General features: G+C 47.6%; 1 protein-coding gene across 2 annotated transcripts in view; it reads left to right on the top strand.

Moving 5' to 3' along the window:
- Positions 1-263: 263 nt before the first annotated feature.
- Positions 264-27,217, top strand: part of Suv3 (Suv3 RNA helicase) — a 103,689-nt gene continuing 76,735 nt past the window's right edge. The window contains exons 1-6 of one of the 2 annotated variants that reach the window (XM_077643055.1): positions 264-720; positions 941-1,018; positions 1,082-1,189; positions 1,256-1,370; positions 2,135-2,303; positions 22,269-22,380. In XM_077643055.1, the coding sequence (XP_077499181.1) occupies positions 423-720; positions 941-1,018; positions 1,082-1,189; positions 1,256-1,370; positions 2,135-2,303; positions 22,269-22,380 (880 nt within the window). In that variant the 5' untranslated portion in view covers positions 264-422. The remainder of the gene's footprint in view (positions 721-940; positions 1,019-1,081; positions 1,190-1,255; positions 1,371-2,134; positions 2,304-22,268; positions 22,381-27,217) is intronic. The other variant, XM_077643061.1, reaches the window with a different exon arrangement.

A 27,217-nucleotide genomic window follows, 5' to 3' on the forward strand; every position in this document is an offset into this window, starting at 1 on the left:
ACCCATAGAGCTGCTACTACTAGTCTTCCACCGTGTCTAGAACACCATAGTAGTGGTGTAGGTCAGTGTAAGTATGTGAACGAACAAGAAGTCATTTCCAAGGCCAGGGGGGTCGAAACCTTGAAAATACAAAACGCCGCCTTGTAAATTGGAATAGTCTTAAATTACAGGCCGTGTTGACACAGCGGGACAGATTCCGCCATAGCGTCTCAAACCACCATTGCCTGTTGTAAAGGAATGACCTCCACGGCTCCACATCCAATCCAATCCAAACGGAGCCTATGGAGGGAAAAAGTTTGGTCGCGATAGTCGCGAGAATGGTCCTGAGTCTGCTGCGGTGCGGCGATTGCGATGTTTTTCGCACCATGGTCTTTTTTTGAAATGACAGGCGATCTCTTACGGCATGTGATTCGGTAACGGGCATGCCAGGAAGCAAAATGCATTTGGTAAAATTATCCATTCTGGGCACCATGTGTCGTGGTACGACCCGTACTTTCGGCGGCACATTGTGGCAGATTCGCTTTCGCATGGTGGCCCCTGAAACATTGCACCTTCGGTCGTTACCGAGACGATTGCAGTATGTTAATTTCGTTATAAGCATTCGACATAAAAGCTCCAAGAGCAGCGTATCATCGTTGTTCATGCCGGTTCCAGTGAAGCTGTCCAACAACCCGGATGATATCAACGTAGGAGAGGAGCTCACCACCAAGCTCAAGAAAGGTGAGAGCGCCGTCTTCGGCGGGTGCATGGCCATGTGTCGGCGGCGCCCGCGAAGCAACGCATGTGGTTGGGCTGGTTGGCTCATATTTGGGCGGGCAGTGTGGCAGCGCAAGCATTACACGACGAGCAGGAGCGCGCCGGCACCGTCCTCGTGTATGTTCACGCGATCGCATTTCTTGCCCTGAGGAGTTGTCGAAGTGTGTGTTTTGTTGATTTTCAGAGGACCTCCTGAAGTTATTAAACCAATTCAGCAGGCGTCCAGAGGTTGTGAAGTGGAGCGAAGAGAATGGTCTGGATGGTAAGGAGCTGTTTGCTTGACTTGCTTTGCCAGAGTAGTCTCAAGGAGGCGGCATTCTTGCAGCTCGCTTGTTTCACCAAGCTTTCGTGAGCTTTCGACGGTATTGCATGGAGTCCGAGCAACTGCCTGCAGACTTGCACATCGTCTTCAGCGACCTTCTTCAGGGAGGAAGTGCGTACTTCAATTTGCTCATAGTTTTTTGGTTCATGCGTGCCTGATTGGATTGATCGCATGCAGGGCACCTGGATGATTTAGTCCCTTATTTTCTTCACCATGCGAAGCAAATATTCCCGCATTTGGAATGCATGGAGGAGCTGCAGAAGATCAGTGACCTCAGGCTGCCTGCAAACTGGTAACGTTTGTCACTACATCGGAGCCATTCCGTGACTGTGAACATTACATTGTCTTGTGTTGAGTGTCGGCATGCTCGAAAGGTTGCTGCTTGTATCTGGGGTTTTCATTTTCTGTATTAAAAAGATTGTGTGAAGGTGCATTCGCTGATGGGATGAAAACTGTGCAGTAGTCGTACAGCTTCTGTTCTGTAATGTATCGCGAGAAGTCGGATCTACTGAATCTGCAGATCTACGGATCTACTGAATGACTCATTTAATTTTATTTGTACACATTATGAGGGGTTTTAAACCACTTGATTATCGGTTGGTAGCATATGGAATGGAACTAATTCGTGCCATGAAAATGTCATTTGTGTCAGAACACTTGTGGTTTTCATGGACGTCATGATGGTGAACCCTGCATAGCTTTTGCAGTGCAGCCCAGAACAGGTTTTGATAAGTGGATCTGTGCACTGTGGAAAATCTGATAAAATGATAAGCAGACCTGTGCAGTGCCAGCATGGCCGCTGCTGTGACGTCAGTGCAAGCCCTTCTGGAAGAATGTGCTTGCCTTGGCTCCCTAGGCAGGTGGCCTCCACGAGGACATTTTACTTCTTGGGTGTTCTACAGAACGGTTCTGTGGCTATTGTGGTTAGTGGGCAAGGCATCAGATAGGCCTCCAGCTTGTTTACTGTGCATGAAATAAAGTGGCTAGACGTGCTGGAGAACAAGAAGGTACGGATCACTGAAATATAGGTTCATTGATACCACTTTCATTTGCCAGGTATCCTGAAGCACGGGCTGTACAGCGGAAAATAATTTTTCATGCTGGACCCACCAACAGTGGCAAAACACATGCGGCCCTGGAACGTTTTCAGACTGCAAACTCTGGCCTTTACTGTGGACCTTTGAAGATGCTTGCGGTTGAGGTTTTTCAGAAGACTAATGAGAAGGTGAGTTTCTGGGCATTCTGACAAACTTCATATTGCAGCTTTTGAGCAAGGGTGTTGCACTGCTTGAGGCTGTGATCTGGCTGAGTTGGTATTGATTCTTGGTCAAAACAGCACGAGAACAGCACACAGCAAACGAAGGAACACACAGCACTTGTGTGCGTGTGTTCCTTTGTTTTGTCGTGTGTTCTTTCCACACTGTTAACAATGAATGTCACACTGCTGTAATTTTTATGTCTTATTTAGGCTGCTATTTCAGTTAGGTTGAAACCACATCTCTTGAGACCTTGTGGCATTTGTCACATGATTGGAACATGCAATTTGGTGTGTACAGTCGTTTTCAAGAAATCCTGCATGGCACCCTTGGCTGCTATCTCCAGTGTGCACTTCCTGCAATGAACTTTACCCTCACTCGCACGTGGCTTTGCAACATACTTGACAAATTCCTTGCGTGGCATTCGGGTGTTGTACTGCAGGTGCTCATGGGTAGGGAGGATGCTTCATGCTGAAAATATCACAACCCTAGGCGAAGGGCCACGTAGCTTCAGGTCACCATGGTGCTGAGTAGCAGGGCCCAAATTTCTACTTTTCCTCGCAATAAAAAAAAAAACATGCATTTTGTTTTACCTTGAATCTTCAGATGTGGGCTTGTTGCTGTCACGAGTTGACAGCAGCACATTGCATAAACACTGCACGCATGTTTTGCATTTTGTCTTTGCACCAATGCTGAATTTGGATTTTGCCTTTCATTAAATGCACAGTGCTATGTATTTTTGATGAAGAATTTTGTAGTTTGAAAGAAGAAGAAAAGGAAGGATTATATGGAATGCAGAGAGGAAAAATGCATAGAGGAAAAGTGGCTGTTGAGGGTTAGATAACTGCAGATTTGCTGAAGTATGGTGGGAACATTGTGCTAGTAACTATACTTGCGACCCTGTATATACAGTGCCTCATGACCTCGAGCATGTTGGAGTCTTGGAAGAATGCTAACATTATCTTGATCCATAAAAAATGGGATGTCAGGAACTTGAAAAATTTGACTGATTAGCTTACTGTCCATTGTATACTAGGCATTTACTTTAAGTATTAGTAATCATTAATTGAATTAGGCCAACCTTGGACATAAAGGGGCTGCGAAACGCTGCTTGAACGGATGCCGGCTATACTTCAGATGAATTCTTTATACCACACAGATGCTGACTCAAAAAGAATTACAGGAATTGATACATAGGAGCGGGAGTTATTCAATGAAGAAATTTCAAAATATAAGTAAATAAAATGCTGCCCTCAACTCGATTTTCGCGCAGCTTCCCGTTCCCATTTTGCTTCCAATGACAACACAGGATGGGACCAATCAAAACAGCCTATCTGAGCACATCACGAAAGTTTGCACACCATGGTTGTCTAATCGCTGTAACTCATTCTTGCCAAGGCTGGTAGCACTGTTTTTATGGTTACAATAACCAATTGAACGCCCAGCTGACCCAGTGACGCTTCATCGTCACGTCGACGGTGCAGAAGGGAACAGTAATCAGTGACGTTCCCTGACTTATGGATCCGAACGCGATCCGAACTGGATCTGAACTTGAGCGCGAGATACTGCGACGGATTGACGGCCTGTGCAAGATACCAGATACCAGATACGTACCGCTACTGCTTACTACTGCTTACCGCCTACCATGGCCCGCCGCTAGGAACACGCTGATTGGTCACGGCGAGCAAGGCGTGCGTGCGGTTGATGGGAACGTGGTGCCATCGGGCGGCACCGCCCGGTGATGATCCACAAGCTGACAATGCGCACTACTAAATGTGAAACGAATGGCTTTTATTTTTGCATCCTTCCTTGGGACCGAAACGAACGCCTGTAAAGTGCAATGGTTCAATTGGATCGATTCCGCAAAGTCGTTCTCGGATACATAGAGAGTAGCCATAAGTGTTGTGTGCTAGGTTGTAGGATGTGTACAGAGAGGCGCAAAGTCCTTCTATGCAAAAAGTAGCCAGAGCCTCTGGTGGTTCATTTTTGTTTTACTTGCTTTACAGCACTTTTATCTAAGGCAAACAAGTTGGTTTTGTTGATGTAATATAAAACGCAAAAACTTGACGAAGCGTATCTATATTTAGTAACGCAATTTGCAGTATATTTACTGTTTGTCCAATCATCAAACTCCCGCCCAGTGATGTCATATCCACTGCTAAAAACCGCCACTGTATGGTGACACCGTCAGCGCCATGAATTTGTTTTCGCGAGCTAATTAAAATGGAAAAAAGAGTATATGTGGTACGACCGATGCTAATAGCATCTCTATAACTAATTCTATGCAGCCAACGGGCAAAACAATGCACTGATTATGTGTTTCAGGGCCCCTTTAATTAAACCAAAGCACCAGGCTGGCTTTTGGAAAGTCTACTCTACAATCGACCGTATTCACACCATCAGTCAGGCGATAGGGAGTAGTGCAGAATATTACTGTCCTTTATATATATATACAGTCGAGCCCTCTTATAACTGCCGTAGCTATAACGAACGCTTGGATATTACGAATGAGGGTGGAGCTATCATCACAATATGTTTTACAGCAATGGCGCTGCATCTCAGAAATTACGAACCGCGGCCGCACAACTCGGTAAGACCGAATGCGAAGACGCCGTAAACTCGACCCCGCTGTCGAAAAATTCGCCCTTACCGTCGGCGCGCCAAGTGCGCTGACCCCCCCTCCCACCGCCCCCCTCCCCCCGTTCCGTCACTCATCAGCCCATTTCCCCATTTCGAGAAAAAAGAAAAAAAGGCTCCAAAAAGCAATAAAATCGGAGCAGCCGACGCGCGCTTCTGCATTGTCACGGGGTATGGCTAGATTGTCCAGATGATCACATGGCATGCATCGATTCCCCAATCGGTGCTCCGCCTTGTGTGCAGCTACCGTGAGCGGGCAGCATCCAGTTGACGCATTGCTCCTTTGTACAGGTGTTACGCTCTCGGTGCACGTGGTCCGCGCTGCTCTTGTCGCTGTATGTTTAGAGTTTTGTGGACAATTGGACGCTTTCGTCATATGATTGCGAGGGCTGCAATTCCACCGAGTGTGATGGCAGACTGTGCTTCGGGTCCAACATCGACTGTGAAAAGAAAAGCTGTCGACGTCGCAACAAAGAAAGCTATTCTTATTGAACTTGGTCAAGGAGCAAAGAACTGCGACTTGGTGAAGAATTATGGTCTGTCAAAGTCGACCATTTCGACAATTGCCAAAGACAAGGACAAGGTTTTAAAAGCAAGCAGAAACGCTGACCGGACAAAGAGAAGGTGCCTTCGAAAGGCGACCTACGCAGATGTTGAAGATGCGTTGCTTAAATGGTTTGTTGATGCCCGGTCCCGCAACATTCCCACACTCCCGTCAGTGGTCCGCTGATGCTTTTCAAGGCAAGAGGCTTTGCTTCCCTATTGGACTTCCCGATTTCAGCCCGTGCAATGGATGGCTGCACCGGTTTAAAGCTCGCCATGGAATAGTTTTCAAGACCATCGCAGGCGAAGCAGCCTCAGCGAACATCGATGCGTGCCTCTCTGAGAACATTCTAACGATAGTGTTACGTTTCGCCTACGACGCGCGGTATAGCCGGCGCGGATGCAACGGACGCCGGGGCTTCGTTCAAAGTGGCGGTCATTTTGGGCCCGTTCAGTGCTGCCGTAACGCCTCCCGCCAAGCGCGTCCAGGCAGGTTTCAATGCCACGTGTCGTCGTGTGTGCGTGTGTGTGTGTGTGTGCATGTTGGTGCCCATGCTTGTCAAAGCGCGGCAGCCTCCCCGGAGAGGAGCTCCCCAACTGGGAGGCGAGGAGGTCTGACCGGCGCCGGCCCGGCGGACGCGCACGTCACGTCTGAACATGTCCGAGCGTCGCCGTATCGGGCGCCTCATCCCGAGCCGTTCCTTCTTGCCCTCGACTCCGTGGGTATAAAAGCAGCTGCTCCGGACGCCAAAGGGAGACTTCGATTTCTTCCTTCAAGTAACGTGGTCGCCCTGACCGGCTGCTCTTTTGCGATGCCAGAATAAACAAGTTGTTCTGTTGCCAGTTGACTCATCCTTTGCCGGGACCTTCGGATGTTTCCAGCTGGGCCCCAGGCCGCCAGGCCAACGCTACCCTTGGGGCTTGCAACCCATTTGCAACAACTGGTTGCCAGCGGTGAGATCGCGACAACGGAGGCCAGCAGCGAAGATATGCGGTCAACTGTATGCTGAGCAGCACAACGACCATCCGGGAGCAGTGCAACGAGCCCTGTGTGATGACTAGTTGCCTGCAGCGGAACGACTGCGCTGAATTTTTGGCTGCGAGGTTTGGTGAGTGCGGGACTTTCTTCTTCTGAGTTTTGCCAGGCTTTTGTTAGTGTCAGAAACAGAGCTGGTAATTGTGGTTGTCGTTGCTGCCGGGTTAGTTTGCGGCAAGACAATAGTAGGCAGTAGAGAAAGCAGCATTCGGAGCAGCCATGGATTTGAAGTCGTTGCGCAAACCGAAATTGCTGGAGCTTGCAAGAGAGTTGGGTCTGGGTGTCTCAGACAAACACAGAAAACCAGAACTGCTAAGGGCTATTCTTGAGTTGGAGGCTGAGGATGACGAGCTGTCGGAATGCCTTGAGACCATTGAGGAGAGGGAGCAAAAAGAGAAAGACGAGCGCGAACGTAAAGAGCAAAAAGAGGAGCGCGAACGTAAAGAGCAAAAAGAGGAGCGCGAACGTAAAGAGCAAAAAGAGAAAGACGAGCGCGAACGTAAAGAACAAAAAGATAAAGAGAAAGAAGAGCGCGACCGTCAACACGCTTTGGAAATGAAGCGTCTCGAGGTAGAGATGGAACGCGCTCGTAATGGTAGTCAGGCACACGGTGCAGGAGAACGAGTATCGTTCAAAATGACTGACCTGATGCGGCCGTTTAAGCTTGGAGAGGACATTGGTTTGTTCCTGGTTAACTTTGAGCGAACGTGCGAGAAGCAGGGGTTCTCTCGGGAAACGTGGCCACAGCGCTTGCTCACTTTGTTACCCGGCGAGGCGGCCGATGTAGTCGCTCGCTTGAAGAGAGAGGAGGCAGAGGATTTCGACCAAGTAAAATCGAGTCTGCTAAAAAAGTACAGGCTGTCAGCGGAGGCGTTCCGTCGGAAGTTTCGGGAAAATGAAAAAGGCAGAAGTGAGTCATATACAGAGTTTGCCTACAGGCTTATGTCAAACATGCAGGAGTGGCTCAAAGAAGAGAAAGCGTTTGGTGACCACGAGAAAATTCTGCAGTGTTTCGGGCTAGAACAGTTTTATAGTCGGTTACCTGAGAACGTGCGGTACTGGGTCTTGGATAGGCCAGACGTTAGTACAGTGGCTAAAGCCGCCGAGCTAGCCGAGGAGTTTGTGACGCGTCGGGCTCGCGGAGCTAAGGACGGTCAAAAGGGTGAATTTGGCTCCGAGTCGGAGAGGCCGAAGTTCACACCCATGAGAGCAAGGGGGGACACACGTAGTGCGGATGCGAGTGAAAGCAGTCCGACCGAACGTAAGGAGACGGCGGCAGCCGAAGCCGAACTCAGAAAGCGGTTCGAGAGGAGGCAAGCGCGCGTGTGTTATACGTGCCAGAAGCCGGGTCACTTTTCGGTGCAGTGTCCAGAAACAAAAAGAAAAGTCGTGTGTTTGTCATTATGTAGCACTGACGAGAACATGAAGCTTCTCGAGCCTTACATGCGAGACTTCTTCGTGAACGGGAAAGAGTGCCGAGTGCTTCGTGATTCCGCAGCTACAATGGATGTAGTTCACCCCTCTTACGTAGAACCCGATATGTTCACAGGCGAGTGCGCATGGATCAAGCAAGCCGTGGAAGCTCATAGCCTGTGTCTGCCCGTAGCAAAAGTGCTTATTGAAGGACCTTTCGGAGCACTTGAGATGGAGGCCGTAGTGTCATCTATGCTGCCCCCCCAGTACCCGTACCTATTTTCGAACAGGTCCGATCACCTCCTGCGCGAGAAGGGGCTTTTGTTTGGTGAGGCTAGCGTTCAGGCCTTAACCAGATCGAGAGTTCGGGAGCTCGCTGCAAAGGCGGTAGTTGCGGGGCCGACGTTGTCGAACAATGAAAAAGGGTCGGAGGCACAGCAAGCTGATATTCAGAGCACGTCCGAACTGAATAAAATTGAGCCTGTAGCGTTGAAGGCACCAGGTACTGGAGAGGAAATGCCCGACACGGGAAAGTTAGAAGAGCTTCCGGTCGAGCTTCCGGGAATAGGCTCAGTGACGAACAGGGAAGACACTGATCAGGTCATTAGTGACTTAATCATTAAAGCACCGCTGTCGGCTGAGCAGAAAACCGAACTACACCAACTCTTACAAGAGTTTCAAGGTCAGTTCTCTGAGAGGCCTGGTAGGACTTCTGTCCTTACTCATGATATAGAACTTACCTCCCCAGAGCCAGTACGATCCAAGGCGTACCGGGTGTCACCCCGCCAGCGCGATATTATGGAGGCTGAGGTAAAGAAAATGCTACAGCTCGGTGTTATTGAGGCGGGTGAGAGTGATTATACCTCCCCTTTGATTTTAGTTGAGGTACCGGGCAAGGGACCTCGTCCTTGCGTCGACTACCGCAGGCTTAATTCCATCACTAAGGATCAAATTTATCCGATCCCTAACATCGAGGAGCGCCTTGAGAAAGTTAGTAGCGCTCAGTTTATTTCCACCCTAGATCTTGTCAGGGGTTATTGGCAGGTTCCACTTACAGAAGAGGCTAGTAGGTATGCGGCGTTCATTTCACCAATGGGAACATTCCGTCCTAAAGTTTTGAGTTTTGGTTTGAAGAACGCGCCATACTGCTTTTCAAGCCTCATGGACAAAGTGTTGCGGGGACAGGAAGAATTCGCTTTACCGTATTTAGACGACGTAGCGATATTCTCCGCATCCTGGTCTGAGCATATGGCACACTTGCGGGCAGTGCTAACCCGCCTGCGCGAAGCGGGCTTGACAGTCAAGGCTCCCAAGTGCCAATTAGCACAGGCCGAGGTTGTCTACCTCGGTCACGTGATTGGACAGGGTCGTCGCCGCCCCTCTGAAATAAAGGTGGCCGCTGTGAGAGACTTCCCGCAACCGCGCACGAAGACCGATATTCGGTCGTTCTTAGGTGTCGCCGGCTACTATCAGAGGTACATCCCCAGGTACTCCGATATCGCGGCTCCCCTGATGGATGCTCTAAGAAAAACAGAGCCCCAAACAGTCGTCTGGAGCGAGACAAAGGAAAGAGCTTTTAGCGCCCTAAAGAGCGCCCTAACAAGCCAGCCTGTGCTACGATCGCCAGACTACACAAAAGGGTTCGTTGTTCAGTGCGATGCTAGTGAGCGAGGCATGGGCGTTGTACTGTGCCAATGGGAAAATGGAGAAGTGGAACACCCCGTCCTTTATGCTAGTCGTAAGCTGACCTGTCGTGAGCAGGCGTACAGCGCCACCGAGAAAGAGTGTGCGTGTCTCGTGTGGGCCGTTCAGAAATTGTCATGCTACCTAGCCGGCTCGAGGTTTATCATTGAGACGGATCACTGCCCTCTCCAATGGCTGCAGACCATCTCTCCCAAAAATGGCCGCCTTCTGCGCTGGAGCCTCGCTTTGCAACAATATTCCTTTGAGGTGCGTTACAAAAAGGGGAGTCTCAACGGTAACGCCGATGGCTTAAGTCGAAGCCCCTAACGTAGGAATCCGCCTCAAAGTTGTTTGTTACTGATGTTTTCTTCCTGAGGCAGGATTTTTAACATATTGCTTTTGTTTAGTGTTTCAAAGTGATTATGTGCTTTCTAGTGCAATTTTCCAATTTGTGGACGCGTTCTGAGTGCTGCTTGGCTACTGTAAGGAACTAGGCAGTAGTATAAAAGGGGAAAGAGCCTGGCAGAGCTTAGTGAGGGTTGTCTCGTGCTTGCTGACTGAGCAGTTGCGTTTCGGCGTAGTTCTAACGCTTGCTGGGAACGAGAACAAAAATGGCAACTCTCCCGAAGTCACTTTGCAGTGACCTGTGTGAACCTGAACCTGATAACGAGGCCTTCTCTGTGCGCTGCGCTCAAGCAACGCCGAGGGACGACCGATTTCGATTACGAGCATCATCGAGCGACATCCCTCCGGACAGCGGATGCAGTCCCCTGACCATCGGGATCTCCTTCTCCCGGCGGGGCGGTCTGTTACGTTTCGCCTACGACGCGCGGTATAGCCGGCGCGGATGCAACGGACGCCGGGGCTTCGTTCAAAGTGGCGGTCATTTTGGGCCCGTTCAGTGCTGCCGTAACGCCTCCCGCCAAGCGCGTCTAGGCAGGTTTCAATGCCACGTGTCGTCGTGTGTGCGTGTGTGTGTGTGTGCATGTTGGTGCCCACGCTTGTCAAAGCGCGGCAGCCGGGGAGAGGAGCTCCCCAACTGGGAGGCGAGGAGGTCTGACCGGCGCCGGCCCGGCGGACGCGCACGTCACGTCTGAACATGTCCGAGCGTCGCCGTATCGGGCGCCTCATCCCGAGCTGTTCCTTCTTGCCCTCGACTCCGTGGGTATAAAAGCAGCTGCTCCGGGCGCCAAAGGGAGACTTCGATTTCTTCCTTCAAGTAACGTGGTCGCCCTGACCGGCTGCTCTTTTGCGATGCCAGAATAAACAAGTTGTTCTGTTGCCAGTCGACTCATCCTTTGCCGGGACCTTCGGATGTTTCCAGCTGGGCCCCAGGCCGCCACGCCAACGCTACCCTTGGGGCTTGCAACCCATTTGCAACAATAGCAAGCTACACTCAGTGGGATGTGTACAATGCAGATGAAACTGCACTCTCAGATGCTGCTGTCAAAAACCCATGCCTTTAAAGGAGACACGTGTGCTGGTGGAAAGCACAGTGAGCTTCGCGTGACCGTCCTGTTGTGCACGAACATGGATGGCAATGACGGGCGGCTGGCATTTGTCATCGGGAAGTCTCGCAAGCTGCGGTGCTTTGAGAGTTTTGTTCCAGTCCTCAACAGACACAACAGAAAGGCTTGGATGACGTGCGAATTGTTCGCCGAGTGGCTGGTTGAATTAAACCGTGACATGACAAAGGAAAACAGGAAGGTCCTACATGTGCTCGACAACTGTTTGGTGCACCACGTGCAGCCTTCTCTGACTGCGGTGACCACACTTTTTCTGCCACTGAATGCGATGTGCAAGATTCAGCCACTGGACATGGGCATCACTCACGGCGCTCAAGGTGCCTTATCGGTGGTGCGTAATCCAGCGGATGCTGGCTGCAATTGAGAGACCAGGTGCCGACGCTCCATTTCGGATCTCTTTGTTTGACGCTTTGGGAATGCTTAAGGCCTCTTGGATTGAGCTAACTGTGGAGAGCATCGCAAATTGTTTCTCTAAATCGGGGTGTATGGGCCCAAGCGCGACGGAGGAAGTTGTCGAACAGTCTTGCGACCTGACACAAATGGATTTATGGCAACGCGTCGTTGACGCGCAACTGCCGTACCTGATGTTGCTTGGAACGACTTCGTTGGTGTGGACAATGACGCTGAGAGAGCAGAGCCATGCACTGACAAAGCCATAGTGCTTCAAGTGCGAGCAACCAGAGGCGAAGACTCCAACGAAGATGTAGAGGATGATGACTTGCCGCTGGTTGCAGTGAGCGCTTCAACAGCAGTTGAACAGTTTGTTGCCAGCAAGTGCCTTGGAGAGGGGCACGTGGCCGCTCTGGACAGGCTAGAAAATGCCGTAATAGAGTGTGCTTTCAAAAAGCAGACTCAGGTGACAGACTTTAAAGAAATAAACGCTGTCTTTGATTGATTTTGGATTTTTGCCTCTATAATATGAGAAGTCTCCTTACCACGAACTTTGGATATAACAAACGCAATCAGCGTGACCGTCAGGTTCGTTATGAGTGGGCTCGACTATATAGCCTTGATAGATTACGAGAAAGTACTTGACTCGGTTGAAACCTATGCAGTCATTGCGTAAGCAGGGTGTAGAAGAGGCATATGTAAGGGTTCTGGAAAACATCTGTAGCAGTTGTAAAGCAACCATAGTCCTTCGCAGGGAAAGTGATAAAATACCGATCGGGAAGGTTTTTAGGCAAGGAGACGCCATCTGGGGTGCAGTTCACAGAGTTTTTGCAGGAGGTATCCAGAGAACTTCATTGGGAAGAACCCAGCCGCAGCGGCCACGTTTCCATGGAGGCAAAACGCAAATTGCGCTCGTGTGCTATACTTTGTCGGTGCGCATTAAAGATCCCCTGGTGGTTGAAATTATTCCAAAGCCTTCCACTGCGGCACCTCTTTCTACCTTTTTTTTTATTTCACTCCCACCTTCCTTCCTTCCCTTACGGCCCTGTATGGGTGACCACCAAGATGTGAGAGAATCTAGGTTTCGCTGAAGACATTGCCTTGCTAAGTCACTCAGGAGATGAACTGCAAAGCATGATCAATGACTTAGACAAGCAGAGCAGAACGGTTGTCCTAAAAATTAATATGCAGAAAACCAAAGTAACGTTTAACAGTCTCAGAAGGGAACAGCAGTTTACAGTTGGTAACGAGGTGCTGGAAATGGTAAGGGGATACATCTACGTAGGGTAGGTAAGGACTGCTGATCCGGATCATGAGAGTGAAATAACTAGAATAAGAATGGACTGGAGCACATTTGACAGGTTCTTTCAGATCATGAATGACAGTTTACCAGCATCCTCAAGAGAAAAGTATATATAACAGCTGCATCTTGCCAGTACTCACCTATGGGGCAGATACGTGTAGGCTGAGGAAAGACCACGCAGCGAGCTGTGGAAAGGAAAATGGTAGGTTTAACTTTATGGGACAGGAAGAGGGCAGGGTGGGTCACGGAATAAATGTGGTTTAATGACATCCTAGTCAAAATCAAGAAGGAGAATTTGGCAGGGCGCGTAATGTGAAAGCATGACAACCTATGGTCCCTTAGTGAGTGGATTCCAAGAGTGGGCAGGCATAGCAGGGGGTGGCCGTAAGTCAAGTGGGCGGAATAGATTAGGAAGTTTGTGGGATAAGCTAGCCGCACGCGGGACGGGGCAAGATTAATTGGTGTGATACGGGAAAGGCCTTTGTACTGTAGTGGATGTAGTTAGGCTGATGATGACGATGTATTTGTTTCGGGTTGTCTAGTCTTCTTGACAAACAGTGCCACTTTTCTGTAGTTCTTGCTGTAGGGCTAGTTGGTTCATGTTATAAGAAGACACGGACACAGGAAGTACAGGGTGAATAGAAAGAGTGCTTTTTCTATCCACCCTGTATTTCCTGTGTTCGTGTCCTTTGCGCCGTTCAAATTTATAGCCACTTTTTTGTTTGTAAACATTCTGCTTTCATGTTGGTTCTCATCCATCTCAGCATTGTGTAATTGAAATGCCCTTGTAATCTGACTGCTGGTTGTTTGTGGCACCAATGGAACTAATGGCTTGTTTATTGTTATTGCATGTTCTCTCCTTATGTGACATGAAACAGTATGCCTTGCCTCAGTTCACACTTTGAATTAATAAGAGATACAGTGGAGATAAATGGACATTACTCCATGGGTAAAGGTGCACTGTGGTGCTTTCTGTCATGTCTGCATGTGCAAATGAATTCCATTGCGTGGCTGTGGGTGCCCTGTGCTCTACAGTAAAACCTCGATATAACAAACATTTATATTACGAATTATTGGCTATACCGAACTGTTCTTAAATATTTTTAACAAATGCATGCAATTCTTGCTTCATATATTGAATGTGATTTGCCATAAAATGGATATATCGAACTGCCGAGCACCGAGCTGTGCCTGTTTGGATGACAGGCGGCAGGTTTTCTCTCGCTACACTAGTGACTGATGGTGGTGCGGCAAGCGTTCACGTTATGGTTCATGGTTTATCTCGCATTAGAGGGGCCTTATCTTGCACTTGCCAACAGTGCCAAGGAAGGTATAGTGGCATGAACAGTTGGTAGCCAGGCGGTCGGCACCCATTTCCGCCTCTCGCACCCGTCAGTGGCGTCCAGGAATCAGTGGCACGGTTGGTTGTAGCCTTCCAGTTGCCATCCTGTGTTCACGTTGACCTTCATGCAGGTGGCGAAAACGACGGTAGCTTTCGTTCTGGCGTTTCATTTTTCATGCGACACCGCTGTGTAATTCGGGGAAGCCACCCTATCTGGTGTTTGACTTGCCGCTGCGACATGCTGGCAGTGCTGTGCGGGGAAGCCAACCCAACTAGCGCTTGATGCTTGGTTTTTTGTGGCATCCGCTATCGTCGGCTGCTTAAAACTGGCACTAAAACTTTGTAAAAGGTCTCTCCTAGTTGCTGTCCTTTCACCGATTAAATTGCGCTTCTCTGGCGTGAGTTCCTGGGGAAATTTTGTTACGAATTAATTGGCTATAAGGAACTACTTTACAATTTTTTACCTGTTTGACTGCACAGTGTCACTAGGATTGGTCCGAGACGCACTGACACTGTGACTTTATGATGCATTGTACTGCTGAGGTTCAGGCTGCCACACTGCAGAAAAGAAGCTGCAAAGAAAGCTGAAGTGTTGACAGAACCTTATAAGACACCAAACTGTTCTTGCGCTGAGGGGGATAGGAAGCGGCTCCCAGCTGGCTTGCTGCTACACTGCAGCAGTGCCTTATCCTAGCATGTTTTCAACGTGAGGTGCCCTTCCACACTGCTCAAAGAACTGCGTTGGGACCCACACGACAGCGAATATTCTAGCAACAAGCACTTACCACAGATTGCAGCGCCACTGTGCCGCCCCATATCCAGGAGTGTAGTGGGCCGTTTATTGCTTAAAGCAGCTGTGGAAAAGTGAAGGCACCATTTTAGAAAGTTACATTTCCTGTTATGAGGGTGTTTCTTTTTTTTGTTTTTGTTATGTCAAAGTCTGATGCAATATTCTGATGCAAAACTATAGCATGGGACTCGTTGGGACTCAATTTGTTCAGGAGCAGGCGATTTAACACCGTGAAAATTTTGGACACCTGGCTGTCTTAGTACGTCAATATCTCAACGTCTAGGGCAGATAGACATGTCATATTGTTTGTTAAGGGAAGCTGAAAGCATAATGTATGCAATAATCGAAGCACAATTGTTCAATCACGCTTCAAGAATTTGTAATTTTGCAAAGTTTATCGATGCACGATATTGACACTTTGAATGCTGCTATTCTAAGTGCTGTAAAATTACTAATGAGTTTAAAATGGAAAAACGGCTTTGATTATTGCACTCTTTACTCACCATACTACGTAGCCATGGGCTAAAAATTATTTTTTATTGAGCCATTTTTTTGTACAGAGGTACTAATAAATGACTAATTAAATGTAATTATCTTAGGAACTAATGAATTAATTAAAAATCAATTTCATATTTGAAATCAGTATAAAAAACTGAGCAACGTCGTACAGTTTCATTAGGATTGGACTAAAAATAAGGAAAATAGGTCTAACACCAGTGTCCCCCCTTAACTGGTTTAACTAGCCATATTATAGCTATTTTTAAATGACGAAAGAAGAAACAGATGCCCTAACAAGTGTGGCTGAACATGTGCCATGAATGCCACTGTGAAAATTTTTATGAAGGATATTTGTCTTGTGCTAATGTGGCATGCCAGAATGGAGGCTGGATGCAGTTGAGAATTATTTGTGAGCATATGGCTTCATTCTCTTTTTTTGCATCTTGTATATTTCCATTGTAGCTGTGCTGAAGCTTTCAGAGAAGTTTAGCCTAGAAATGCTGTTAAGAGCTGAGGGAGTTTGCTGCTAAGCAAGGTGTGCCTGCGTCTTGGACTAATGGCTGAAGTCAGCACTTGTTGTTGGCTGATGATCTGGGTTAACCAGGTTAACCAGATTTCACCCTCTGGGTTACCCATTGATTAGTTTGCTGAGTGCTGACTGGTGTTTATCCTCAAATTACATCATCAGTGTACTAGGGCACACCATTGATTTGGTTTGGTTTTTGCTTAGAGGCGTGTACTGCTTTGTCCAAGCCAAGCATTGATACTCATGGGCATGTGCATGGTCAGATCATGAATGGCAGTTTACCGATATCCCTTAAGAGAAAACTGTGCAACAGCTGTATGTTACCGGTGCTCACCTACGGGGCAGAAGCGTGCAGGCTAACGAAAAGGGTTAAGTTAAGGACAACGTAGCAAGCCATGGAAAGGAAAATGATAGGTGTAACGTTAAGAGACCGGAAGTGGGCAGAGTGGGTGAGGGAACAAACGCGTGTTAATGACATCCTGGCCGAAATCAAGAGGAAGAAATGGCCTTGGGCAGGACATGTACTGCGAAAGCAAGATAACCGCTAGTCCTTAAGGGTAATGGAGTGGACTCCAAGAGAAGGTAAGCGTAGCAGGGGCAGCAGAGAGTTAAGTAAGTGAATGAGATGTAAAAAGTTTGCGGGCATACGGTGGGTGCAGCTGGCAAAGGACAGGGTTAATTGGAGAGACATGGGAGAGGCATGTGCCCTGCAGTGGGTGTAGTCGGGCTTCTGCTGCTGCTGCTGCTGATGATGATGATGGTCTGGCATCAAGTATGACTGGTGGGCTTGTATGGCAGTGACAAAGAGAAGAGCAGTAGCAGTGACTTAATTGACGCTTGCATAAGTCGTCTCATCTAAATCTAATATGCACGCACCTTCCATTCTGTGTCTTGTGTTGTAAAAGTACAAGGGAACCCGCATATATTCAACTTACAAAAATTAGGAGGACCTCCACCTTTATAGTTATGACGTGACAGGGTTAATGGCTCTCCTCATCGGTTGCTCTTCACACAGAGTCACTGTTCTTTGTTCACATTTACGCATTTATTGCATTTATTTCAACACAATTTCCATATTCTTGTCTTTGAAAGCTCTTCCACACTCCAATATTCTTGTCCTTGAACTCTTCCACGCTTCAGTTTGTGCACATAAGGGCCGCCACGGTGGCTGATTGGTTATGGTGCTTGGTTGCTGACCCAAAATACGTAGGTTCGATCCCGGCCACGGCAGTCGCATTTCTATGGAGGCGAAATGCTAGATGTCCGTGTGCTGTGTGATGTCAGTGCACTTTAAAGAACCCCAGGTGGTCGAAATGTCCGGTGCCCTCGACTACGGCCTCCTTCATAGTTGCTTCGGGACGTTAAACCCCCTAAAACCAAACAAAAACCTGTTTGTGCACACACAACTTTTCATCACCCCTTAGTGACATCACTTCTGGTGTCCCTCAGGGAAGTGTTCTCGGTCCCTTATTATTTTCAATTTTCATAAATGACCTGCCATCGCATCTTACATCATCGGTCCGACTGTTCGCCGATGACTGCATAATTTATCGCCAAATCCGCTCAACCACTGACCATGCAATTCTTCAGCAGGACCTTGAATGTGTAACTAACTGGTGCACATCATGGCAAATGACACTTAATACTGACAAATGTAAAATCATGACAGTTAGCCGGAAGCATTCAAACTCGCTATTCACTTATTCCCTTAACAGTGTCACACTATCCCGCACGTCTTCCTATAAATACCTTGGCGTTTATCTGACTTCAAATCTTTCTTGGGCGGAACATATTCAATGCATAACTGCTAAAGCATCGCGCACGCTTGGCTACCTGATAAGAAATCTTCATAGCGCTTCTGTTTCTACCCTCAAGCTAGCATACTTAACATTTGTCCGTCCCCAACTCGAATATGCATCAGCCATCTGGTCACCACATCAGGCTTATTTAATTCATTCACTCGAAGCAATTCAGAACCGAGCAGCGCGTTTTATTTCTCACGACTACAACCGTCATTCCAGCGTAACAAGCATCAAGTTATCTTTATCGCTAACAAGTTTACAGACACGTAGGGATATCGCACTTCTTTGCTTACTACAGAAACTAATATACAGTCGTCACGCGTCCACACTGCCACTTACACGCCCAATGCGCACTTCACGTCGCCTACATAATAATCTTAGCTTCCAACGTCTATTCGGCCGAACACTCGCGTTTAATTCTTCTGCTTTGCCACGTGCTATCAAGTGTTGGAATGGCCTTCCGGATTGCATTGCTACCATACGTGACCCATTAATCTTCAAAAACGAATTGACCACCTTCATGCATCCATGATATTGTACATAAATTGTTTTCGTATGTGTTGTCAAGTCCATGCAGTGCCACTATTTGTTTGCTGTTTTTCCTCTGTGTCAATATATTACGTTTTTTTTTTCATGTACGGTGTAATCATTGTTTGCAGTCCAATGTATTTAATATTGTTTATTTTTTGTTCTTTCCACTTTGTACCATCTTTTGTCTGCTAAATATTGTAACCCCTCCCCTCACACAATGTTCCAAGTGTGGAACCTGTGAGGTATTTGTATAAATAAATAAATAAATAAATAAATAATTAGTATCTCACTAATTAGCATGTTCCTAGTTCACGGCACTGATTACCATATTACTAAGCTTCAAATTACAACGTGGGGCTGACGGGGCAAGATGGCTATAACAAAGAGGGAAGAAGGGAGGTAATTACCTGACGTCCTCTTGCTGTCACGGCTCGCTGTCATCTCCCTCGGCCACGGCCGGTCCCCGCCGATCTCGGCGCACTCACCGGTTGTCACTTTCGGCCAATCAGCGACCGCTTCGGCAGCGCCTGGCAGTGCGCGCTTGTGACAGATTTGAGGAAGGAGGCAGTGCAGCGCTCTCGAGCTGACCTTCTGGCTGTGGGGAAGGAGGAAAGCGTCCGCTTTCCTGCGTCTCCGGCACTCCGAAACTCCCACAGCCAACACCACATACACATCACCCCCCCCCCCCCCCCCCCCTCTCTCAGCTTTTACCTCAGCCAAGTCAACGTGCTCATGCGGCCTAGTCCATAGCATGCCTGGCTGGTGATCCAAGGGTCGTGGGTTCGAATCCTGACTGAAATTTATGGACATTTTTCTTTACGTAAAAAAATCTATTATTTTATAAAGCAAGTAGGTTGAGACATGCTCAGTTCATATTACGAGTCCTCTTTTCAATTATTGTCATTCCATGCAAACACTCATGACATGGGTTTTTTGCAACAACGTTGCCATGACGATGCGGGCCATGACCTCTTGTTTAAAAAACATTTGTGAGTTTGATATGACATGTAATTCGATGCAAAAGTAGCAGTAAATATAACAGCAGAAAATCACATTGAGATGGAAATAATGTATTTCTGTGATAGCCACTGACTGTGCACAGATTACCAGGTGGAAGAGTCGTGAATATTTTTGTGTTTCTTCATCTTAATGGCATGGAGAGAACACATTTTTCAATGCTATGGGTGGACTCTGAACAGCTGAGAGCGTAACCTTCTATTGACACGTAATAGCGATGGATTCTAGCGAGTGCTTGGAGCACGTCGAGGCACATGCACACAGGTTCTCCGAAATCCTTGTCACAATTTGCATCCTTTGGGCTCCCCCCTGGTCTCAGTGTTGTCGATTATGGACCCAAAGTTGCTTGCTGCCCCTTCACAAATAGCGTGAGGAAATGCAGATAATTGGTTCCACAAATCGAGACCCGAGACGGCTTTGTCGAGCCTACCCAGCAAAGAATTTGCTCCCTCTTCCCCAGGGAAGCAGACATCAGAATGTCGGAAGCAATTCTGTTTAGTTTTGTTTTTGACATCATTCCCTGACCCACGCAACGTTGACAGTGCTCCTAAAAGATCAATTTTTAGGTCTCTTTCAGTCCTCTAGTTCTATAGGCACCTCTCAATCAGACTTTTGCTATAACCAGCCTTCACTGCGCGGATTATTCTCTGGCCCATGGATTGAAGCATCGACGTAGCATTCGGCAGCAGGAAGCGGAATTCAGTGTTTCTGAAACTGGTGCTGCAGAGCAGTTGTCTACGAGGAGGCAGTTGTTGCGAATTTGGCCTACCAGGCCATTTTTCTGAGACTTCAGCCATTTGGCTAAATGTTTGCAGCTCATGCATGCTTTTTGATTGCACCTGTAGGTAACCAGAAATGTTTGCAGCTCATTCATGCTTTTTGATTGCACCTGTAGGTCACCAGAACTGAGAGCATGTTCTACAGGCATTGTGGAGACTTTCTTTTTTTGAGCACGAGTGGTCGAAGCTTGATTGATCCATACATGTTAGTGGCGAGCAACACTGATATTCTGTCCTGGTTAAGTTTCCTACCATAGGACTTCTTGTCACGACACACCAGTGTTTTGTTTTGATATATCTGCCGAAGTAGCTCAATTTCATCTGAGTTGAAGATATCGTGGGGCTGGTACCTTGCTATGATGTTGCCCCAAATTTATGAATCCACTTATTCAAAGTGCCACGTCCACGGCACGACTCTCACCAGTCAGTGTCTTGACGGCAATTTCGTGGCGTTCTTGAAAGCTCAGCGGCCAACCGGAGCCACCATGGAAGTCGTGTCGAGAACAAAAGCACAGTCCTTTGCCCTCTGCTCAGTCATGGGGCTGGAAACAGGATTGTTCTCTGATCGAACGTTGGGGAACCGTCTGTACATAGCTGTCTCAAGATCTTCATACGCAGCAGTGTGCACATGTCTGGCGCGGTGTGTTTTCTCCGCTTTAGCCCGAATGCCAGCCTTGTTCTTTGAAATGGTGTTAAGCAGGCTTCTCGGAATCGTGTATGTGGTGGTGATTTTGGATTTCTTCTCACCTCATCCAACTTGCTTAACCCTCTATAAGGCGCGAGCTGTATGTATATTTCGCATGCATACAAATAGTAAAATTACCATGACTCTAGAAATTGAATGGCATCACTCTTAAGCCTGAATAGGACAAATTGCCGGGCTAGTTGGTAATGATCCATTCTTGTTGACAGCGCGTTAAAGCACAGGGACAGAAGAAACACAGAGGACGACGTCACAGGTGCTGATGACGTCACAGGCGCTTAAGCCGTTTGGCCACTGGTTTCCTAGAAAAAAGGGGTCCACATTTGTACCAATGACTTCATAAAAAAGACCTTAAATGTGGTGTGTATCTGTACCTTAGTCTTTTGGACATAAACTTGCATTAGAATTGAAATTTGGTTAGAAAAATATTATTAGGCAGTTGACTGATTAAAAAAGCTGAGGAACTCAACAAAATTTTTAATTAAAATTTTTTTTGCTGTTATGGGCCTCGTCAAACTGTAATCTCATGCTTGTAAAAACACGCAGAACATCAAGGAGGCCTATTAGCAAAACATAAAAATGCGCTGAATGGTTTGTTTGATAGTTAGGTAGCATTCAGCACACAAAAATATGGTACACAGGTGCACCGCAGTCAGTTTGCCAGCACTTCAAGCAAGTTTGATCACATTTGTCCTGCTGTCCTACAAAGGGTTAATAATGTCCAGTTTGGTTGAAAAGGGGAGGTTTTGCTGTTTCCCTGCTGGGCAATATTATTTTTATTTCTTTTTATCTGCCCACTCTACTTTGTTTCCCAGCTGCCAATGTGCATACGCAGAGACTACAGAAGCCGTACAAAATTCCTGATGGCAGCACGGCTAACCGTACATGCGAAATGCATGACAGCGCTGGCAGAACTGGTGCAAGAATACATATTGTGGTTGACTGGCTATGCGTCCGTTGCTTATGTCTGGAAAAATCTCTGTCATGATTGGTCGGCCTGTTCTACGTAGCACCCGCAGGTCCATGTTTTGAAAGTGTGCTGAGGGAAAGCCAGCTTCTTGAATCTACCGGTATTGACTGAAGCTGGATCTGTTGTGTCTGACTGCTAATTTTTGTACAATATAGCCATACATTTTCTTTTATGTTGACATTGTAGCTTTACAGAGGTCATAGAATAATTCGGTCTAACTCATATAATCGGGTTTAACTGTTGTAGCCGACTTGGAAGCCCTCCTCTCCTACACATGCAGGGTCACAGTGCCTTTTCTATGTATTAGTCATCACATTTTCATGTGTCTGATTGGGGCAGAGGCATTTCTTGCTTGGACATTTATTTTCGAGGACAGTTGAAATAATTCAGTGCTTGGAGGTGCAAATGTTGACCACGAGAAAAAGGGTGACCACATCTTTTTCAGGGCACGCCATGTGACCTGGTGACAGGGGAGGAGCGCAGGTATGCATTACCTGACGGTCAGCCTGCTCCTCATGTGGCTTGCACCGTTGAAATGGCTACGGTTCACACCCCTTGTGAGTAGAACACAGTTTGGCCCATTCCCTCTGCACAGTCCACAGCTTGTTTCCACATGTGCTCTCGTTCCTTGACAGGTGCACACTTGTTTACAGAGCATCCGAGCTAGTGTTTACCAAAAGGGGGGAGGGGTAACTGCACATTTTGTTGCATTAGTTTTGTTGTGAACCTGCTTCCTTTAAAAAAATGGAGTGCATGGTTTGAGTATGGCACATCTGGCAATGTTCCATTAGCTGGGTCACTGTATACAGGGGTCTCAAAAATCCGTATTGCTATGAGGGCTGCATTGAGAAAATTTTGTCTTCTGTGGGGCAGGAGCCGGAAAATAACAAGTGCTGGGGAGGAGGTCAGTGTGTTAAACAAAAGAAACAACTAAGGTAACTGGCCTGACCAAGAAGAGGTTTTATTTTTGAACCACAGGAATTGACGTTCATTTCTAAGCATGTTGCTGGCTTGGGGTTTGACAGCGCTGAGCAATGACGGGAAGCAGTATTCGGTGTTCGGTCTTGTGTGGAAATGATTCGCATGGCAGCTCTGAGGTCTGTCACCTTTGAACGCAGAGCATACTTGTTCACTTTCAGTTAAGAAAATGTAAGTACTTTCACAAGTTATGGTGGCCTGGGGGCAGTCTTGCGCCCCACACTCCCATCCTGCAGGTGTTGCATTTTCGCCCGCTAACCGCGGAGGGGATCGTGCTCGATCAGAACAAAGGGAGGGACAACAAATCGTGTACACTCATATGCTGTTTATTACAACTTACAGATAATGCACAGAGCAAGCCAGCTAGCTACTAAACATCAAGCGAGGCATTCCTCGGAAGTATAAGGCTTCGTAAGAAGGGCTTCCGACTTACCGGTTGGGCAGGGGCGCAGCTTCAGTGGTATCGGTGCCTAACATATGCACGCGCTGAGAATGACAGCGGGTCTTCCATGCGCGCCGCATTCTTGGGGCAGTGCCATGACTGGGCATTTTTCGGTGGAGGTGACGAGAGTATGCATTTGCTGTGATTGTTTTGCCGCCCGGAACGGGAAGTCCAGCGGCAGTGTGTGGGATCTTCCTGTGCGCCTGCTGCGGGAGGTGACGAGAGTATGCGACCACAACTGCTTGCAACGCTGGCCGGATCCCGAAGAAACTTTCTCTGGCTCCACGGAGTGCAGTGTAGCCGTCTAGATGTAGCCGTCTAGGCTTGTGTCGCTGGTTCCACTTCCTCCACAAGGGAGCTTACCCCTTGTCCAGCTAGTGCTGTCCTCCCCGATGCATGATGGTGGTCATGGCCTGCCGTGTCGAGACAGAGGGGAAAACAGGTTTTCCACAAAAAATGTGCTTGCTATGTGCTGTGCTGTTATGTGGCTATATATGCTGTGCATCGACTCGCACAGCAAAGGGTAAAGAGAAAATTTTGAACTGTTTGGAGAGGCTGTTTGTATCTTGAAGCCGTATTTAAAATTCTTCCTCGAGATTGTGGAGCTAATCTGCGAAAACATCGCATTATTCTTGTCAGCGTGCCTTAGTAACTTCAGAGTTGGAAAGTGGTCCAGCTTATTCGCTCTTATCTCCTGCTTCCACAGCTGTGAAAACTAAACGTTTTGACAGATTTGCCCAGGGACTATGTTTTTCAACGCAACGAAAAAAAGTCGTCATTCAGTACCTCCCTGCAGTGCGCCAGCGTGACTAACAGCCAACCCCCCCCCCCCCCCCCCCCCCCCCTCCCCCGCGCCATTCGCGACACAGCTGTTCTTTTCACACTCCCCCCCCCCCCCCCCTCCTCCCCTCCATACTTAAAAGACGCTAGCTACTGCCCTCAGTCACCCCTGATAAAGGAGCCAAGTCGGCTTCGAAACGTTGGGTTAAAGTTAAAATTTTGGTTGGAGATGTGCAGTTTATTATAAATTCCACAGCTGTGATTTTACCTGAAGTGCACAAATTTCCTTGCTGATTTTTGTTATGATTTTTTGTTTTCCCTGAGGTTTTGCATTCAAGATGTTCATGTAATCGCATGTCTGTGAGAAATGCAAGGGAATGAAGTCGCTGCTCATAAGACAACCCAGCAATTGGCTTATTTTTCTCCTTCAAAAACCTGCCGATTTCCTCTCTGTGAGGTCTAAAGATCTCTTGAGCACTTTTGCATGTCTCAGCTAGTAGTGCACATCCATGTGGTTTTAGGATGCAGAGCACTGCACGGGCCACAAAATGGGCTTTTTTGCTGGTCCAGGGCCGGGCCCGGGTTTGCAGTTGCAGGCCTGTGCCGGGCCCAGGCCCGTACACACAGAGAATGGCTATGTACTGCTTTTGATTAATTATTGCAGGGTGAAGTGCGCGGCGCATTCTAGCAGCAGAGAAAAAAAAATTACTCGGCACTTATTTTTGGGTTCTGCTATACAGTAGATTCTCGGTGATACGAATCTCACGGGGTCGTGAAAAAATTCGTAATCCAAACAAGCAAAATTCGCATGCAGAAGCGTGAAAGTGCATTCACACAGATCTGTTTACAGCTGAAGGGATTTATTCCCTGCTGTGTGACCACAGCTCGGTACTCGCGGTGTGTACCGCGCGATTAGCGATTGTACCCTGTGTACACATCGATGATGTGTGGGCAGCGCTTCGTGCTCGAGGGTGCGGTCGTGACTCGCGCGTTTTTATCATCCGTAGAGGCAAGGGAGAGAGTTCGGAACATCTGAAATTCCGCACATCGTACACAATGCACTCTGTCCGGGGAATTTTGCGAATAGGTATCATCGCGAAATTCGTATCAAGCCAGGTTCGTTTCACCAAGATTCTACTGTAGCTGCATTTTTCTAATCAGAGAAAAATTCCAAGCAACACTGATTTTTTTTTTTTTAATGTGAAAGGAGAGGAAATGGTGCAGTATCTGTCTCACATCAAGGCACGGGGGTCCAAATTATGTTAATTGGCCAGTCCAATTTTCTTTGTCTTAAAATTTTGGCTGTGAAAGGAAAGACCCTCCCTCTAACGAAATTTTGGATTGCAGTTTTACTATCGCTTGTAATATATTCGGCATATGATCCGACACAAGCCAGCGTGATCGCAACCTCCTCTGCTGTTTATATATTTGCCCCCCTTATGGTGGTGGCTGTGGCCCTGGCTGTCCACCACCACGGCTGTCGTGTATTTTTTATTTCTGTCTTCTGCTGCGTCTATGTAGGCAACCTTTACTTTTGGTTTTTCGCCGTATATGCGTTCCAGTGCTTCGGCTGGAATTCTGGGTGCATGTTTTTTGGGAAAGGGCCTAATGCGGCTCCTGTTCTACTTGTTAATTTCCTCCTTTTCTTCTATGCCTTTGTCTGCTTTGAGTCCGATTTTGGCTAGAATGGCTCAGCCTGCATGTGTTATGCTTAGCTTAGTGATGTCTTTACTGCCTCTCCCAGTTCTGCCAAAGTATCGTGCATCCCGAGCACTAGGGGTTTCTCCAAAGATGTGCATAGGTGTAGCCCTAATGCTTTCTTGATGCATTTCCTTATGAGGGTGTCAATCTTGTTTCTCTCTGTTGCTTTTAAATTTAAGTACGCTGTGATGTAGCTGATTCTGCTGATTATGAAGAACTGTTTTAGCCTGAGTAGGTTTTTCTCTTTTAGGCCCTCTCTCTGACTTGTTACCCTTTTGATTAGATTGAGGGTCTGCATCGTATATTCCTCCAGCTTCCTGATGGTGATTGTGTTCTGCCCATTCGACTGCGTGTGTAGGCCTAGGATTCTGATTGTTTACACTTGGGTTACCTGTCTGTCCTCTACTAGGATTTGGAAATTCGAAGGGGGCTTGTTCCTCAGTTTCTTGTTGTATGTGAAAATCTCAGATTTTTCCGGCAAGCATTCGAGCCCTTTTTCTGCTGCGTAGTTTGCTATAATATCGGCTGCTGCCTGAAGAGTTTGTTCTATCTCCGCGTCGCTGCCCTGATTTATGCAGAGGTTAATGTCGTCTGCATACATACTGGATTTTAAATTTGGGTTTTCTATGCTTTTGAAAGCTCATCGGGAACTTCTCTCATGGCCATGTTGAAGAGGAGGGGTGACAGCACTGCCCCTTGTGGGGTACCTTTGCTTCCCAGTTGTATTTCATATGATTGGGTTTCCTGAAAATTTATACTTACTGTCCTATTTGTGAGGAAGTACTTTATGTAGCGGTAGGTCTTCTGTTCTACCCCAGCCCGGCTGAGCCCTTCTAGTACCGCTGCGTGCTTAACATAGTCAAAGGCCTTTTTTAGGTCAAGCCCTAGGATGACCTTCGCATCTTTGGTTTTAGAGTCAATGATGTCGTTCTTTAGTAGCAGCATGACATCCTGTGTGCTGAGGTTAGGGTGGAAACCATACATATCGTCTGTTTACAGCCTGTTTTCTTCCATATAATTCGGTATTCTAGTTTGGGCGACGTGTTCCATGAGTTTGCCTACGCAGGATAATAAATATATGGGCCGTAGATTTTCTATTTGTGGCTTCTTTCCTGGTTTGGGAATGAGGACCACTTTGGCCATTTTCCACTGTAGTCGAAATCAAGAGAAAGAATTGGGCTTGGGCAGGGCATGTAATGCGAAGACGAGATAACTGCTGGTCCTTAAGGGTAACTGAGTGGATTCCAAGAGAAAGTAAGCGTTGTAGGGAGGGAAGAAGGATAGGTGGTTGGATGAGATTAAGAAGTTTGCAGGCAAAGGGTGGATGCAGCTGGCAAAGGACAGGGTTAATTGGAGAGACATGGGAGAGGCCTTTGTCCTGCAGTGGGTGTAGGCAGGCTGCTGCTGGCGCCGCTGCCGCCGCCGCCGCCGCCACGGCTGCTGCTGCTGCTGCTGCTGCTGCTGCTGCTGCTGCTGCTGCTGCTGCTGCTGCT

The sequence above is a fragment of the Amblyomma americanum genome, chromosome 1, assembly GCF_052857255.1.
Source record: "Amblyomma americanum isolate KBUSLIRL-KWMA chromosome 1, ASM5285725v1, whole genome shotgun sequence".
In the NCBI taxonomy this organism is placed as follows: Eukaryota; Metazoa; Arthropoda; class Arachnida; order Ixodida; family Ixodidae; genus Amblyomma; species Amblyomma americanum.